Source organism: Peromyscus eremicus, chromosome 11, assembly GCF_949786415.1.
Source record: "Peromyscus eremicus chromosome 11, PerEre_H2_v1, whole genome shotgun sequence".
Taxonomy (NCBI): Eukaryota; Metazoa; Chordata; class Mammalia; order Rodentia; family Cricetidae; genus Peromyscus; species Peromyscus eremicus.
The window spans coordinates 61,148,091-61,166,611 of NC_081427.1; the positions used below are offsets into that span (position 1 = coordinate 61,148,091).

At 42.5% G+C, this 18,521-nt stretch overlaps 1 protein-coding gene across 1 annotated transcript in view; it reads left to right on the forward strand.

Annotated features, from left to right (window-relative positions):
* Positions 1 to 18,521, forward strand: part of Atg10 (autophagy related 10) — a 183,097-nt gene that overhangs the window by 61,720 nt on the left and 102,856 nt on the right. The window contains exon 3 of the mRNA XM_059276415.1: positions 13,842 to 13,949. Within this exon, the coding sequence (XP_059132398.1) occupies positions 13,842 to 13,949 (108 nt within the window). The remainder of the gene's footprint in view (positions 1 to 13,841; positions 13,950 to 18,521) is intronic.

The window sequence follows — 18,521 nt, forward strand, 5'->3', positions numbered from 1 at the left end:
AGTAACTGGGTGGACCGAAGACCCCCAAAATAATTAAAAATACAAAACTAGGCTCAGTCATGGTGAGTTAAACACATTTCTTTTTATTAATAGTGATTAGAAATATGAAAAGGAAATTCTGTTGCTCATAGGTTAATTGGCTTTCCAAACTCTTAAATGGCTCAAAATTGGACAAAATACAAAATAATACTCAGGACTCCACATAGCTGTTTTCAGTGCCCTGTGTGTGGCTCACAGAACTTTCCTTATTCGGAATTTCCCTCTGTTTCACTTGTTAGTATCTGTTGCTGCGTCTTGAGGCTTAGCAAGATTTTCTTCTGGAGTTTTAAATAAGCTTGTTGATCTTATCTAGTATAGTTTTCGGTTCATATTCTTAACTTTTTTTAACCCTTAGAAGTTTAACTTGGGGTTTAAAAAAAGCTCTCCTTTTATGCATGTGTGTGTGCATGTGTGTGTGCATGTGTGTGTGCATGTGTGTGGCAGCCACAAGAGAACACTGGCTGTCATGTTCTCTCACTCTCGGCCTTGGTCCCCTGAGCCTGGGCCTCCGACTGAACCCGGAGCTTGCAGTTGGACTGGGCTCACCAGCCAGGAAGCACTGCTGATCCTCTGGCTTAGTTAGTCCCCTCAGTGCTGGGGCCAGGGACCCACAAAGCTGCGCCTGGCTTGGACTCCCGGTCAGGTCTCACGCTCGCCTAGTAAGTGCTTTTATCCACTCAGCTAGCTCCTCCGTCCCTTGGGTCACTTTGTATATTTTTCATTTTCTGCCCATTCTTCTCATACTTCCCCTACTTTGTGGAACCACTGAGTAGACTCCTGATAGCTGTTTTCGTATCCTTGTCCTCACTTCCATCAGCTGCATATTTCTGTTCCTTTTTGTTGATTTTTTTTTCTTATGGTTTCAGTCAGATTTTCTGTCTTCTGGGCATGCTTGGTCATTTTTTTTTTTTTTAAAAAATTGGATCTCAGACATTGCTTATGCTGCATTTTTCCCTTTTCCAAAAAGTGCAGCGAGGATCCCTGGAGTTGGTTTCATTGATTTTGCTTTAGAAACTTTCTGTTTTGTTTTGTGTTTATGTTGTAGTGTGCTTGTATTTGGAAGGCGCAGTACATGTCTGTATTGTGTAATGATGGGATTGGGATGATTAACGTACCCATCACTTCGAGTCCTTATCAGTTCTTGGTGGCGAGGACATTTACAGTCCCCCCCGTTAGCCATGCTGACGTCTGCAGTAGGGTTTTAGTTACAGTCACCATGTTGCTCAAGGCGGCAGCGATTGTTCTCGATGCCTGCTGTCCGACTTCGCCCTTTTCCAGGTTGCTGCTTTCCCCTGCCAATCAGTTTGATTCTCTCAGGGACTGTGTTTGAGGTATGGTGGGGCAGGTCTCAACCAGCCTTTAGATTAGGTCTCATTTGGACCACCACTGAGGTATGCCGAGGATGCTGTTCGCTGCTGTGCATGTTGGGACGTCTTTCTGCCCTGGCAGCCGGGCCTCTGAAAGACTCCTGGCCCTGTGTGGGCTCTGAGGATTATGTTGCCTAACTTCCCCTCGCCGTGGTTCCCAGGCCCGTCGTTTACTTACGTGCATGTGCAGAACACCACTCAGTCAGCCGCACAGTGTTCTGGCAGTCTCCAGAGTTCTCTCTCAGTGCCTGCCTGTGTTCTGCCCGGTCTGCTGGCTCTGTTTCCTGGATGCTGAACTCTGGCTCTTCAGACTCGGTGACTCTAGCACTCTGTCTGGGTTTGCCACTCCTGTCCTGTGACATAAGAACTTTCTGTGAGCCAGGATGTTCGTTGGGTCCCTTGTTTATTATTTTCTCCCAGAGATCACTGCCCAGGACTCTGTCTGTATTCAGGGTCTGAAAACACCTTCTTCATTCCTTTTTTTTTTTTTTTTTTTGGCTAGAGTTTTAGTTATTTAATGTGGGAGGATAAATCTAGTGTCTCATTTCAACACGGTTCACAGGCTGAAGGAGCACATAGAAGAGCATTTTGTCTGATACCAGTGTGTTCCCCCGTTTACATGAATTTTAAATAAGTAGACACTTTAGGGAAAGATACTAAATATAGAGTCGTCAGTTGGTTTGCTGTGTCCAGCCCACACATTTGGAGCCCGGTGGTGGGAGGGCATGAGTAGCCCACGAGGTGAGGGCATGGGCATTACAGAAGACGCTGTGAAGCTCACAGCCTGTGGTGGACACAGAGCTGAGCTGCTGCTTCTGTAACGGCATCGGCTTGGCCTCGCCTTCTCCATGGCCCCAGCTTGTCTCCGTGAGACGTTGATTCTGAGCTCTGATTAATACAGGAAGAGAAGAAATTCAGTGCAAGAGCTTTCAACATGCACAGGCTTGGGGTGGAAATGACCTGGAGGGAAGAGACTGTGACTCATCCTAGGAAATATGTCAAGAAAGTTTGGCTACATTAAAAAAAAAAAAAAAAAAAAGACAGTGGATCCTAGGCTCCTCTCCTTCCCGTCCCTCCTCTCTGAGGACCTTTGAATTTGCCACACATGTGCTGCTCTTCTTGGCAGAATGGCCTCAGGGAAGTCTTTAGTCTCACATTATCCAGGCTCCGGAGTTGAAGAAGCAGTCTAGTACCAGAGTGCAGTCTTCTTTAATAGCTGTTGCTACCCTCTGCTCTGTTTTCGGCTAATTTCATTTGAGTTTCCAGCAACATCTCCGAGACTGTGGCCTGAATCTCAGGCTGGGACAATTGCAGCTTGGGCTGTTAATCTGAGCAAGATGCTCATGTTAGATGCAGGGGGTATGGGGCTGCCATTCTCCCACTCTGTCTCTTGAGTTACAGGATTGGGTAATGCCGTTCCTGTTCCCTTTTCCCACCATCACTCGAGTTCATGGACTTGTATCCGTGACCTTACTTGAAAATATAGCCTTTGTAGATGTGATCCAGATTAAAACAAGCTCATATTACATTAGGACAGGTCCTGAATCTCTTGTGACCCCGTGTACTTGAAAGGAGAGGGATGTTTGGGCACAGAGGCAAGATACCTGGGAAGACTTCCACGTGAACTCACACACACACACACACACACACACACACACACACACACACACACACACAAACACGAGTTAGTTACATGTCAATTTTATAACTGCTTATCCAGAACAAGGCAGGACAGGCTTCTCCACTGAGCCTAGAAAGATGTGCTGGCTAGGTTAACCTTGCTTTTGGGTTCCTAGCCTCCAGAACTGTGCAGGGATATAAAACGACCGTAACTCTGTTGTTTTAAGTCTGAGCTGGTGCCTCTGAATCATGTCCTAGGGAGGACATTCATCCTCCTCTGCCCTATTCTCCCCTTAGAACAAGGTCCTTCTGAAGAGTTAAGCTGATAAAACTCAGGTCCCTTTCATTTCCTTAAAAGCTGGACAGCTGAGTAAATCGTTCACACTGCTTTACAAGGATAGTGCTTTGCAACCAGAACAACACCTTGGCAAGCTGATTTTTTTCTACCTTTGGGACTATCATTTCTTTCAACTTAATAAAGTATAAAATTAACTAATGTTTAAGTCCTCATAACAGCCAGTAGCTACAAGGTCAATAACTTGCACATGAAAGGGATAAGATTCTGAGTAACTCTAAGTGTGGAGAAAACGGGGACAGCCAGGGCTTGAGTTGTCTGTATGTTTTTTTCTCTTTTTAAATCTCTGATACTGGAAAAGCAAAACCGAACCTTTGAGAACATTTCAATGAGAGTAAACAGACAAAATATGGAAAAATCTTTACCAACTTAAATTGGAAGCAGGAGCAAAGAGAAAAAATTAGTTTTCTCCAGCAGGCCCCCAATTGGTTATAACACCCTTGGCCATTCCTCTGGCACAAATAAGCAGGAAAGCTCTGGGAGCCCAAACCAAATTGCTTAATATAATAAAAAGTATGAGGGCACACATGGAGGTCCCACATCTATGAACTGGAAATTGAAAACTCAAAATGGGCAAGTTAGAAAACCTGAAAACAAAACATTATTAAAAAAAGAAGAAGAAGGGAAAGAAAATGCTTAATAGCGAAACCCAACATTGTCGAGATGAAAGTGTCAGCGAGGAGAATGGGACATTGTGTGTAGGAAACTCACTTTCAGTGCTTTGTCCAAAAAGAAGAGCTTGAGCATCGTCTAAGATGTGACTCTCCTTTAAAGTTGGTAAACATAGTCATGCTTTTCCCAGATACCTGGCCCTATGTTGCACTGGGTCACGTCCCTTTTTCCTTTTGGCAGACAAGGGGCTGGTTTTCTTCCACTCTCTTTTCCCTGGAGCCAGCACCCTGTCTGAAGGGCTTGGGAAGGGCATGGTTCTTCTGCCTCTTCAGAAAGCCAGGAATGCATTGGAGATGACAAGAAGGTGGAGTTGGTTCTTCAAGAGTCCTGTCAGGAAAGGGAGCTGGAACTCCTGTAGGAAACTGGCTTGTCTATAAATGAGCTCCGTGCTGGGGTTCGCTGCAGGGCTGTATTGAACAGAATTGAGAATGGAAAGCCCTGAGAAGCATCAAACAATGTCTGCTCGAAAAATCCAGTGAAGGATGCCATAATCAGGCAGTAACCTGAGAAGGAACCACTGGTATCGTACAGTTTAGCACCTATAGGGCTTAGTTCACAAAAGGAAGAAAATAAAACGACCTTTGTTTGTAGAGTATTTCATGATCTCAGAACCTTATTGGTCCCAGAACACATGGGGAGTCAGCCTGGGCTTTGCTAGCTCCCAACCTAGACCGCGGCCCCCTGGGGTATCAGGTTCAAAAGAAACCAGTGGATATCTGTGGTGCCTACAGCAGCACATTCGGTGCATAGCAAAGCCCATGCTGACTTCTAGGCTTCCTCAGTATCACAGGTACCTGTGGCTCTCCTCAGCTCTTCTCACCCTGCCCCCTACCCTAAGCCTCTGAGGCTCCTGTGCTTCCCTGCCCCAGCTCCTCATTCCCTTACAGGCCGGCCCCTGAAGCTGTGTGCTGTCTTGATCTCCTCTTTTGTCTTCCTCTCTCGCTCTCTCTGTCACTCCCCTTGCGCATCTAATGGTCAGCTCCAGTCTGCTGCTGGCCATGTGCAGTCTACTACTTTCTCTCCCTGCTTCTGACTCTTCAGATGCCTCTGGCTGTACTTTCCCTTCTATCTACAATAAAAACCTTCCCTCAACCATACCTGGGAATGGTCTTGTTCTCAGTTTATACATCTGGTGCTGAAAAACGCAGTTTATACATGGACTACTATTACTTGTTCTTTCTTGGGTTGGGTTTTATCTTATTTAATATTATTAGGAAAATGACATATACTTACTGTAAAAATTCCAATACATATAATTTAAGGTGAAAAATATCTTCTTTTTTCCTCCTCTGACCCAATTCTGGCCCAACACATGTATTTCAGAAAGTGGTATTATTGTTCAGTAGTGTACTTCCTTGTAACATCACACCGTCAACTATTTATTTATTTGGAATTTTTGAGGTAGTGTGTCTGAATATATAGCCCAGGCTTTCTTCAGAATCATGGTCCTTCTTCCTTAGCCTCCCCCTTGATGAGATTGCAAGACTGGTTCATAATTTTGGTTTTGGGAGGATGAGGTGCTGAAGATTAAACCCAGGTCCTTAGGAATGCTATACAAGCATTTTTCTACTGAGCCATACCCCAGTCTTTGATATTGTTGTGAGTATATACATAGTTATCTATTTCTAAGAGCTATATAGTATTCCATTTGTATGGGGGATTTTAATTACCTTAATGGAGCCCCTGATGATAACTAATTCCTTAGGTATTATTTAGTTATCTTTCTCTTTGCTACGACCAGACACCTGATCAGAAGCTAATTAAAGGAGGGAGGGTTTATCTGGCTTCCAGTTTGAGAGGATACAGTCCATCAGGACAGGGAAGGCAGAACGGCAGGAGAAGGAGACAGCTGAGCACATTGCATCAGCAGTGAGAAAAGCAGAGCATTAATAGGTAATGAGACTGGGCTATAAATCCTAAGCGCCCACCTCCAATGACTCACTTCCTCCAGCAGAACTCTGCTTCCCAAAGATTCTACAGCCTTCCAAGAACAGCTCTACCAGTTGAGGAGAAGTGTTCAAACACGTGAGCCTATGCAGGACATTTCACATTCAACCCACAAAGCTATTCTTACGTTTTTATCTTATGTATGTGTCTGTGCCGTATTCATGCAAGAACCCGTCAGATCCCCATGGAACTGGAGTTATAGGTGGCTGTGAGCCACATGTGAGTGCTGGGAACTGAACTGGCCCTCTGCAGGAGCAGCAAGCACTCACCACTGAGCCAGCTCTCCAGCCCCCACGGCAGGTATTCTTATGGTTGCCCTTAGAAGTTAAAACAACAGAGTTCTATATAGCAGGAGACTTGATTTCTCCTATGGCAGATGTGATTTTTTTTCCAACTTGAACCCCTTTCCTTCTATTATTCTTTCCTATTGATTATGTTATTATGTTTATATCATAAAGCTTTATGATATTTGGGTTCTGTTCAGTATCTGTGACTTAGTTAACTGTGGGGCAGAGGTACCTACTTCAGGTCAGAATTCTACAGATTTTCTTTGTTTCACATTAGGTAAAAAAGGTTTCTTAAACTGGGTGAGCCAGAACCTCTAGTTAGGGTCAGTGGTCACAATGTTTTAATGTGGTTTAATTTCTAGCTAGTGAATAAATCAGTGGAATAGAGATTCTCAGAGATAACCCATATAGGTAAAGTGACAGTTCGGTGTTATATTGTCCAGATGGGGAACCAGAGAACTACCTGAACCAAGTACTTCAGATGTGATTCTTCTCACAGAAGCAGGGCTAGCTTCCTCAGTGGAGGGTGTGGTGTGTCTTCAACCCTCTGCCCTGATATAGCAACTAAGTCATGTTTAATAAACCTCAAAATACTCTATGACCAGGTTAATGTCTGACTTTCATAGACACACAGTCTTCTTCAAAAATAAAGTATTATATTCCTGTTTTCTTTCATTTTTGAAGTTTTGCTTTCTTGAGTTTTTATCAAAATGAGCCGGAAGCTAGTAGTTAACCAATGAATAACTTTGACTGAATCTGGTTACACTATAATAACTCACCTTTGTTTTTTTTTGTTATGTATTGGTTATTTTATTTAAAGTTTTTTTTTTTATCATTTTACATACCTACCACAGTTCCCCTCCCTCCCTTTCTCCTGTTCCTCCCCACCTTTCCCCCATCAAACCCCCATCCACTCAGGAGGTAAGGCCTCTGGCATGCCAAGTTGAGGCAGGACCAAACCCCTTCCCCTGCATCAAGGCTGAGCAAGGCATCCCACCATAGGGAATGGGCTCCAAAAAGCCAGTTCATGCACCTGGGATAAGTCCTGGTCCCACTGCCAAAGACCCCACAAGCAGATCAAGCCACATAACTGTCACCCACATTCAGAGGGCCTAGTTTGGTCCCAAGCAGGTTCCCTGGCTGTCAGTCCAGAGTCAATGAGCTCCCACTAGTTTGGACCAGCTGTTGTGGTTTTCCCCATCATGATTCTGACCCCCCTTGCTAAATCTGACCTTTGTATTTAATATTTCCAGAGGTATCAGAGTCAGGCAAGGCCCATACATGCATTTGAAAAGTGACACAACCAGAAATTGAAGCCAGGGCTGTTAGGTGGGCATTGGGACGCCTGTGGGATGAAATACATTAACATATTCAACTCAGAGGACCTCTATATCCTTAATGGGCTCTTTCCAGGCATCTAAACTTGGTCTTTTAAAAATGAACAGCTATTGATGTAATGCAGTGTCTGAGCTGCCTGACCTTGCCTGGCTGTCTTGTTTGTTTACTGGTTGGAGACAGGGTCTCTCTGTGTAGCACTGGCTGTCCTGGAACTCGCCCTGTAGACCAGGCTGGCCTCCACTTAGCCTTGATTTTCAGTGGGAATTTCTCTTCTTGTTCCTCTTTCCATTCATCAGCTTGGGTAGCTGTGGATGATTTTGGTCTCACCTTCAAGGACTTGTCCCAGTTCTGGCTTGTCCCTCAGGCCTCTGCCTACCTTGAAGGCCTTGTTCATCAGTTCTAGGAGTGACCGAGAAATTTGAATTGTCTTCCTGCCTTGGCCTTGCCTGGCTGTTTCTATGGCTGGTCGTTCTGGACGATTGCATTAAATTCCAATGCTACGCCTTATTCCAAAAGAGGGCTGAGAGTTTTTAGATAACTTTTTTTTTTTAAAGTAAAGGCTTTTTAAAAAAGAGATGATTTGTAAAAACTATTACAGTTCAGCAGGAGAAGCCCCATAATTATTTGTGTGGCTGGATCCTAGCAGTCATAACCTAGCTCTCTGGGTGGGTGGCGTAGCCCTATAACAGATTGTAAGAAAGCAAGTCCAAACATGTTCTGTTGGGAAATTCTTAGATCTCTGTCCAAAATGCATCAGCACTACACCATAAAGCTTGCCAATCTCTCTGGGATTCTATAGAACCCACAGGATGTTTTCTCTCCAAAAGTTTTAACATTTTTCTCTGCCGTGGGAACATGGTGGCCTGGAAGCAGATGTGTGGAAGACAGCCAGTTATTTGAAGTAAGCATCACTCTCACAAAGGCACAAAAACCGGGACAGTTTAAAATCTAACATTCTTTCTGTGCTCTCCTGTCACTTACACCTTCAGAGGTTACCATGTAGACTATCTTTCTACATTATATTTGAGGCACACACAGCATATAAACATATCTAATCAAGCTTGAAGAAAATCTTAGACTGTGTCTTGGGTGATGTTCAATGCTTATATAATATTACCAAGATTTTTGTAGTTGTGAAGAATTTCATTATTTGAATATACGTAATGATTTATATTACCAACTCTCATTGATGGTTATTCAAGTATTTTTAGATCCTAGGCCATTAAAACGAAAGTTTAATGAGTGCCATTGCATGAATTTCACTTCCACAGATGTGACTGTATGTGTAAGATGCATTTCTGAAGGTAGCATTTCTGACCCAGTGTATGTACATTTTTGTTTTCTTTTTTAATTTTTGAGACAGTGTTACTATGTAGCCCTGGCTGCCCGGGAACTCTCTATGTAGACTAGGCTGGTCTCAAACTTACAGAGATATGCCTGCCTCTGCCCCTTGTGTGGCATTTAAAGGTGTGCACCATCGTATCCTGAAGTATACTTTAAGTTTTGGTTGTTTTTGCCAACTTGCTTTTCAAGGATATGATACTGACTTAAAGTTTTCTGCTCCTGGCAATGTGTCGGGGAGTCCCTATCTGTTTCATCCACGTTTTTGTCTACATGTTACACATCATAGTTTTATTATCTTTGCCAATCGGATAGTTTAAAAAAGTTACCACATCATTTAAAAGTTGCGTTTTCTTATGGGTAACCTGGAACATCTTCTTATCCACATGTATTTCCTTTTGGTGGTCTCTCTGTCTGTCTACCTATTTATATACATTCCCACCCATCCTTTGCTCATTTTCCTTGGGCTGTTAGTCTTTTTTTATTGATTTGTTGTAACTATTTGAATTTTGAGGATTTAAGCTGTTTAAAGATTGAGGAAATTAGTGCTTTTCTATGATAAGAGCTTTTTTTTCATTTTTACATTTGTCCTTTGACTTTTTATTCTGTGCAGCATACATTTTCTTTTTTATTTTAAATATATATTTTATTATTTATTTTGTGTGTATTCATGTAGCATATGTATATGTTTACATGTGTGTGGGAGCCCATGGAGGTCAGAAAGGGGTATTGGACTTCTTGGAGTGTGGGTGCTGGGATCCAAAGTCGAGTCCTCTGATAGAGTAAATGCTATGAACCACTGAACCATCTCTCCAGACCTCTGTCATGGATTGCTTCAGTCCTCTGGATTTTCACTTTTCCTCTCCTCTCCTCTCCTCTCTTCCTCTTCCCTCCCCTCCCCTCCCTCTTCTCCTCTCCTTTCCCCTTCCCTCTTCTCTTCTCTTCTCTTCTTCCTTTCCTTTTCTTTTCTCTCTCTTTTTTTTTTTTTTTTTTTTGTAGCCTAGACTGATGTCATACTAGCAGTGAGGCTGAGGGTGACCTTGAACTTCTGGTCTTCCTGTGTTCACATCCCAGTTTCTGGGATTATAGCTTTATGCAGTGTTGGGGAGGACTCCAAGCTTTGTGTTTGCTAGACAAGCACTCTACCTGCTGAGCTATATCCCCAGCCTGTTGTCATATTTTAGAAGACACACTTATTTCTATTTTAATCTTGCACATTGGTGAGTTTTGTTGTAAATTAGTGATGGTCATTCTGTTTAGATAAGTGAAGAAGTATTTTGTGTTTTTATTTGTGGTATTTGAGTTACTGCATCTGGAGTTTACCTGTTCATTTCTCTTCTGCAGTGAAGGTAAAGTAGAGCATCTGCTTTATGGCAAATGGTTAGCAGGAGGTCTTGATAACTGAGAGGTAGTTAGGATAGTCCTAAGTTAGATGATTCATGCTGACTACAGAAGACTAGATTAGGGCTGGCAAGTTGCTGGAAGCAGGTTCTCAGGTAGCAGAGATCACTGACTGTCTCAGCTTGGTGAACCCTTCACAGCGAGTGGCTGTGGAGCGGATTTCAGTGTCTGGAAATGTCTGGCTAAGCTATGGGCTTCCTCAAGGTCTGCAGTTGCCCCCTTTCTTCAAGACTAGGCAGCTGTTGATTACTTCCTCGGTGTTCTGAGCTCATCAGGTGCTCAAGTGGTTCCTAACCCTGACGCTGAAATGGAAGCTGTTGGGATGCGAGTTTCCCAGCCATGGCATTAGAACTGTCTGGGGTGGAGTCTCATGCAGCTGGAGTGAGCATTGATGCTAATGCAATCAGTTTGCAGTACCTTTGAGTAAAGGCTTTTAAAACTGTACACTGCCCCAGTGCCTCCAAATGTGTACCCACTTGCCTGGGCATCCTGATAAGACAGCTTCAGGCCTGATGCTGAGTTGCAGATTCTGCATGTCCAGTGCTCAGGTGATGGTAATGCTGCTGCTGGTCCCCAGAACACTCATGAGTGGCTTGAGCTTGTCAGTCCTGAGTGTAAACACTAGCCTATGTCTGATAAAGTCTTGCTCTCTGGCTGATTTTGCTTTGTGTACAAAAAAAACAAAACAACAACAAAACCTCAAGTCCAGTGGCCCACTTTCCAATTCTAGCTTTGCCCTCAATTAAATGAAAAGCAGGTTTCTTGAAAGTGCTTCATCCCTTCATCCTCTTGCCTCTAAAGGAGAGGGTGCAGCTGGGTGTGATGTGTAGTGTCCTCACCTCTCATCCTCTTGTGATTCGGGGTTTGTTCAGGCTGTCTGGATGGGGATTTTATGTGGAATGGTAGTCTGTGTTCTGTACTTAGAACACTGGCTTCCCCCTGGGAACTGGTCCTGAGTTTATTATAATTTATTGGGAGTATTATTTAAACTAGCAGATGTTTAATAATAGTTGACATAATAGTTCAAATTAAGTTGTAAACCATGGGAAGTATACAGAGTAGGTGGGGAAGAGTATTGACTGGAGCAGAAGATGTCACTGCAGAGGGGAGATTTGAGTTAGGCATTGTGTAGTGCTCTAGGGAGACTGCACAGCTTCAGGGTGCCGGTTCTCAGGCTTTTACATTGACCTGTGTTTACAAAGGCGTTCTTCAGCAGTTGGTGGCATCATTCTCAGGGTCTGCTTAATTACATGATGGCGCTGGGTGGCTACTGTTTGGATTTTGTACAGAGAGGAGAGGGGAGAGAGAGAGAGAGAGAGAGAGAGAGAGAGAGAGAGAGAGAGAGAGAGAGAGAGAGAGAGAGAGAGAGAGAGATATCCTTTACCCAATGACTTGGAAGAAAATTGGCTACTATTCCAAAAGCAGAGCAGTGATGATGACTTAGTCATTTCATGTATCTGCTGTTTGAGCAAATATTAAATCTGGTAGCTTACCTAAACTTGTTGTCCAAAGGGGGTGATTTTGATGGTATAAGTTGGCTGGCATATAGATGGAATTTAAAACAATTCCGACAGGTATTCTAATGCTTAATATTAGTCAAATAACTAAAAGTAATAATTTTAGATATTTGGTAGTTGACTTTCCAGTCAGGTATGGTATTCAGCATACTTAATAACCTATGACAACGGCATTAGCTAACCAGAATAAATTGGATCCAGCCATTCAGAGTTGAATCATAAGCAGCAAGCTTCCAAGTGAGGGCTGGCAGGCTGTCAGCCCAACGTACTGTAAGATATGTTTAAGGTGCCACCAAATCTATCTTTATGTAATGTTTTAAAAACTTTAAATTTATTTTGGGGTGCTAAGGATCACACGTAATCCCTTGTGTGCTAGACAAATGGTTTAACACTGAGCTATATCCCTGTTTCTTAAGTCTCTTTAAAATTATAGTGATTGTGTTTTTTTCCTCTAGAGGTACCACAATAAAGTACTCCACAATAGATGAATAGATGAAACCGGGAGAGAACCTTGCATTCCCCCTTTTTCTGGAAGTTAGAGACCCGAAATCAAGGTGTTGGGTTGTGCTCCCTCTACAGGCTCTCTGGAGGAGAACCTGTCACCTCTATGGCGTTTGTGGTTGACAGCAGTCCTTGACATCCCTTGGCTCGTAGTTGCACCTCTCCACTCTCCATTTCTGTGTGGCTTTCTCAGAACTCCACGTGTCTGTTTCTGTCTCCAAGTGTCCCTCTTGTTATAAAAAGAATAAGCAACCATTTCTTCCTTAATTATTATTACCTAGATTCTGTTAAAATGTGAACACTAGTGACAGTGTGGTGGAATTAATATTCCTTGGCATGCAAATATATCTCTGTGCTTGTATTATATTCTCCCATATAAGTTTATGGAATTCAAGCAAGTTTTGCATGAAAATGGAATTGATTATAGTTAGGTGACTACACGGGGCTGTGTTTAAGAGTAGAAGAGTAGAGGGAAGCAGGAAAGAACACAGTGGGGCTGGAGAGATGGCTCAGTGGTTGAGAGCACTTGCTGCTCAATCGTGGGGACTGGGGCTTGGATCCCAACCTGTGTCAGACAGCTCACCAACCCGAGGAACTCCAGCTCCAAGGAACCCCCCCACACACACACACCGTGTGCGGACACTCACTGAGACGTCTTCCCAGACATGGACACACAGAAATAAAATACTTTCAGAAGAAGAAACAAACCAGTAGGTGGCTGAGAACTCTTTCTTGTAATCTGTATGTGAAAATGGCATGGTTGTTTTCAGCTCTCTGAAGAACAGTTCTGTGGAAAAGGTCTTTGACTCCTGAAGACAGAACTAGAACCACAGAGCTAAGGGGAACAGTGCAGTGTAAGACAAAACTTCCTCAAGTTGTGGTGCAGGGAATGTTGGGAGCCGCCATGAGGAAGTGGGAAATGCAGTATCAAGTGATGCACAGTGTACATTGGCTCAGTCTTATTATCCGTATCATCTCATCTCATTTAATGTTGTTGCTGGAGAGCTTCTCTCCAGGTCCCACCAAGCCCCGCAGTCCCACAACCCATGTATAAAATAATCACTCAGATGCTTATATTACTTATAAACTGTGTGGCTGTGGCAGGCTTCTTGCTAACTGTTCTTATATCTTAAATTAACCCATTTCTATAAATCTATACCTTGCCACATGGCTCATGGCTTACCAGCATCTTTACATGCTGCTTGTCCTGGTGGTGGCTGGCAGTGTCTCCCCCTTTTTCTTTCTGTTCCCTCAATTCTCCTCTCTCCTTGTCCCGCCTATACTTCCTGCCTGGTCACTGGCCAATCAGTGTTTTATTTATATAGAGCGATATCCACAGCATAATGTGGCTAGTTTCTCTTTGCATGGCTTAGACTTAAGTGAAATGGTAGTTCTTTAAGTGATGAATTCTTGAATTAATTTGCATTTTTAATGATTCTTTGTTGGTGGAACACAGGAATGTTCTGATGGCTACATGTGCAAAACACAGTTTCAAATAAAAAATGGGACTACGACATCACATCTGGGAACACCTGCGAATATACAAACGTGTCTTCCAACAGAGGTGAGTAGTGGAGTGTGGCATGGTCTCCTTTGCAGTCTATGTGAAGTATAAATTAAAAACTCTCAGTCTGTTTTATGTATGTTTATATCTTAAAAAATTAATAGCCCTTGGATCCTGGGACTGTTGGTGGCAGATGTGTGTACTTCTTCCCTGAGGGGTTATTTTCTTTATAGCAATGAAAACAGGAATTGTGGTATCCACTGTGAGTCCTTTCGGTTCTAGTGACCTGTCACACTTTCCTTTGGACCTGAGGACACATAATAGCGTCTCTTGCCTTGATTTTTATCTAATGACATCTCAGCCTGTACAGGCCTGTCTCTGTGTCTAGTCTACCTTTGACCCTTTTTCTAGCCATTTGGAACTTTGTAGAAACTGAGTCTCATTATTTAGGATATTTTGATTCACTTGAGAAATTTACAAAATTAAATATTATTAAAACGCTGAGTTCTTAGTGGTTTTCTGGATATTTTCAGTTTTCTTTTTTTAAATCAAAATGCAAATAGCCTTAATTTTCTTTCTTTCTTTCTTTCTTTCTTTCTTTCTTTCTTTCTTTCTTTCTTTCTTTCTTTCTTTCTTTCTTCCTTCCTTCCTTCCTTCCTTCCTTCCTTCCTTCCTTCCTTCCTTTCTTTCTTTCTTTCTTTCTCTTATTTTCTTTCATTAATTTTTTTTCAAGACAGAGTTTCTCTACATAATAGCTGTGGCTGTCCTAAAACTCACTCTGTAGACCAGGCTGACCTCAAACTCACAGAGATCCACCTGTCTCTGCCTCCTGAGTGCTGGGATTAAAGGTGTGCGCCACCACCACCTGGCAATGTTTCTTATTCCTAAGTAAAGTTGTAGATATCCATTGTAAAAAAATGAACAATAGGGAAATATATAAAGGTGAAATAATTCTCTTTTATGCCTTTAGGTGAGTAACCACTATTAATATTTTGGAAAATACTACATATTTTCCTTAAGTTTCTACTATATATGTATTTTGGTGCCAAGGAAGAATGTCATGGGCATCTCCATGTCAGTAAATGCAGAGTCTATATTTCTTTTTGGTGGCTGCATGGCATTCCATTTGATGGCTACGCCATAATTATATACTCTTACTTCAGGAAGCACTTGAATTTAAACAGATGGAAGATGATTGATGGAGACCTAATTGCTTCAGCGCAAAAAAACAAAAATGTTTAAATTCTGAGCTTCTTAGTAAAGAGAGAGGAGATGCTGTATACGTGTGTGTGTGTGTGTGTGTGTGTGTGTGTGTGTGTGTGTGTGTTCTCTGGATGTATGTGTGCGTGTCCATTTCTGTCTGTGCATGTTCCTGTCTGTGTATAAGTTGTATGTACACATATTTCTGTTTCTCTGTGTGTGCATGTTCCTTTTGATATGTGTGTGCATGTTTCCATGTGTATGTATGTGTTCCTTTCTATATGTGTGTTCATATTCCCATTTGTGTGTGCATGTGCGTGCTCCTGTCTGTATGTGCATGTGTGTAAATGTATATGGGTGTGCTTGCACATGGGTACCTGAATGCATGTGGATGCTAGGTCCATGTATGGTGTTTTCCTCTTTTGCTCTCCACCTTATTTTTTTCAGTTAGGGTCTCTCACTGAACCTGGAGCTCACCAGTTCAGCAAGCCTAGCTGGCCAGCGAGATCCAGGGTCTCCTCTTTTCATATCCCTACTGTAGGATTACAGGCCCACGCCACCACACTCAGCTTTTACATGGCTGATGCTGGTCCTTGTGTGTGCTTGGAAAGCACTTTACCCACTGGAGCCATTTGCCTAGTGGAGATGGTCCTTCTTGTGTGCACAGGAAGAGGTCGTTCTCAGGATCTGTTAAATCAGGTCAGTTTGGTAATTACGCCTTGCTTCCCCTCTTGTGCCTGTGTATGATGCTGGTCTAGGAGTAACTTTCTCCAGTAGCATTTGATCACAGGTCGTTTTTACAGATTTTGTGCTAGGTAGTGCTAAGTACTGCATGGAGGCTGCCGGACTCTTGATGACCGCTTCGTGGTTCAATAGCCGACACCAGTCCTGAAGCTGAACAAGTTAGGGCAGCCCTCTCAACCATTATCTATTAGCTTAAAATGTTAACCTAGAAATGGTGATTAAAAAGGCAAATGACTAGTTTTTGTCTAACAAGTTGGCAGAGATTTTAAAAGCACTAGGAAGAGGTGTGGCAGTACGAGAGAACTGACACTTTCTGATGTTGTAACTTAAAGTTTAAAGTTGTGCGCATGCTATGAGTAGTCTATACTGAATGGAGAAAGTTAGCCCCCATCGGTTTCCCCATCATTTTCCATTGCCAACCTTCCCCAGTACAAATCAACGTGGAGGAAAGCTGGAGGAGTTCTGGGTGGAGTAGCCACGTTCTCACGCCACGTTCTGCCGTGGGTGCTGGGCTGCGCTCACGTCTTTATCTTTCTATCCCCATCCTTCTGTTGAGCAAACCCACTGGTCTGACACAGTGCTTTTCCATCTGCATAAACTGCAAAGCAGTGCTCACAAAATAACCAGAAATACACACAAGAGGTGTTCAGGCAGCGGGTGTATCACACTGCCGTATCTGACTGGAAACAAGCAAAAGCAGCCATGGTGTGCTGCAATAATGGACTGGTTGATTAAGGTACAGGTACAGTGGATGCAATTATGAAGAATATCTTCTGCGTAACCAGTAGTGCAAGAATTAGATGTTAAATGAAAGGTGGACAGTTGTTACAGCCTAAACAATTTAATCCAAGCACATTTACTATCATTTGAATTAGCTGTTGACTATTATGATTTTAAATATTATTGTTTTTTTATCTCTTTAAAGAGTGAAACCAATAATTCGTTCTTATCACTTTGAAGTCCTGGGATTCTCATTCGTTTGTTTAATCCAGCAGTTCAATTTGGCGTCACCAACCATCTCCATAAGCTTCCTGTCTTGAGGTGTGCCATTTTCCAGGCCCTATAAGAGAATGCTTGTAAAGCTGACTGAGACATACAGTGCTGGGAGTCACTGCATCTCTTGATTTCCTTGCCAGCCTTCAGCTGAACGAGCAATTGAAAGATTCTAACCTGGGCCTGGCAGTCTATGCCATAATTTGAGATGGAGAGACAGAAGAGTCAGGAGTCTGAGGCCCTCTTTAGCTACAAAGCAAGTTTGGAGACAGTCAGAACTACATGAGATCTTGTTTTAAACAAGAAAGCAAACAAACACACGAACAAATACAGAACACAGAAATAAAAAGATTATATGTGTGTGTGTGTGTGTGTGTGTGTGTGTGTGTATAGCCTAGATTGTTATTTTCCTTCTAATCAAGTAGTATTTTCTTACCCGTGGATTTTTAAAGAAGTTTATTCTATTTCTGCCCTTTCTCTTCCGAGGTTTTCTGTAACAGTGTGCTTCCTTTCTCTTTCATACCTCATGAACTTGGATTCATTGTTTTGAAGTCAGACTGCTTCCGTAGACTGTAAACCCATTCATATAGGGTTACATAATAAATATCTATACTCTAACTAGACTTTTGACTCTTCATCCCACCAGAATCAACTTACTTCTGTATGTTGATATAAGCTGGGCAATCAGATTGATTGAATTCTAAAAGGGTTTTACTTTGCATAGAATAGTAGTATTTTTTTCTGATAGCCGGTTTACATAGGAGAGTTACAAATGTCTGAAAAGAGAAACTTCGGTAAGGTCTCAGTAGTGTACGTTTGGAGGAGCTGGAGTGGAGTCTGGGACTAGGCCTGTTGCTTGCCAGTCGATGCTGGTGTTTGTTCACCTGTTTGGTAAGCCATAGTGAGTTAGGTTGCCTAACGTGCATGAGAACTAGAAGAAAGCACTAGATTGGGAGTGTATTTGTCACTTTTCTAGTCATGTTCTAGCAGTGTGAGCTTGTGTAAACCCATTTTCTTACCTCAAGTATTTGTTCTTTTTGGGGATACAATACCCAAAAGTGCTGTCATTAATCCTAGCAGCATATCACCTAGCCTTACGATGAAGAGCAGTAAGTGAATGGGGAGATACAAGGTGAGCATGTTTCACTTCCTTTCTGTGCTGTCATGCCTGCAAAGGTGGGAGACCCTCCAGGTCGAAAGGGACCATTTCTTCAGCTGCAGGTGGCCCCAGCATGTCACAGAGGTGTTGGAGACGGCTGACACGACTCTAGCCAGAAGTAGCAGTATTTAGGACATCTCAAGGGTTGTAAGGACTGTGCGTGTGCTACCATTCTTCCCTTGATAAGTTCTAGACGCTTGTAGTCTTCCTTTGGATAGCTTTTCCCTTCATCAAGATTTATGCACAATTTCTATTTATTCAGTGGTATGATTATGGGTATGACGATGTACAATTTGCTATTTTTCATTTTTAGATATCTCAGAATTAATATTTTATCTTAATAGCATGCATACATTTGTGGCAGAGTAGAAAATATTATGACAATTTAAATGTATACTTAGGATAGGTTGTAATGAGATGGGGAATATATTGTTTCTCTTAAAATACAGTGGACTGTTCATATTTAACAATTTTTGAATTTCAGTATTTAAGCAAATTTCCTGATGAGGATTGATTATGCTCATGATAGAAGAACT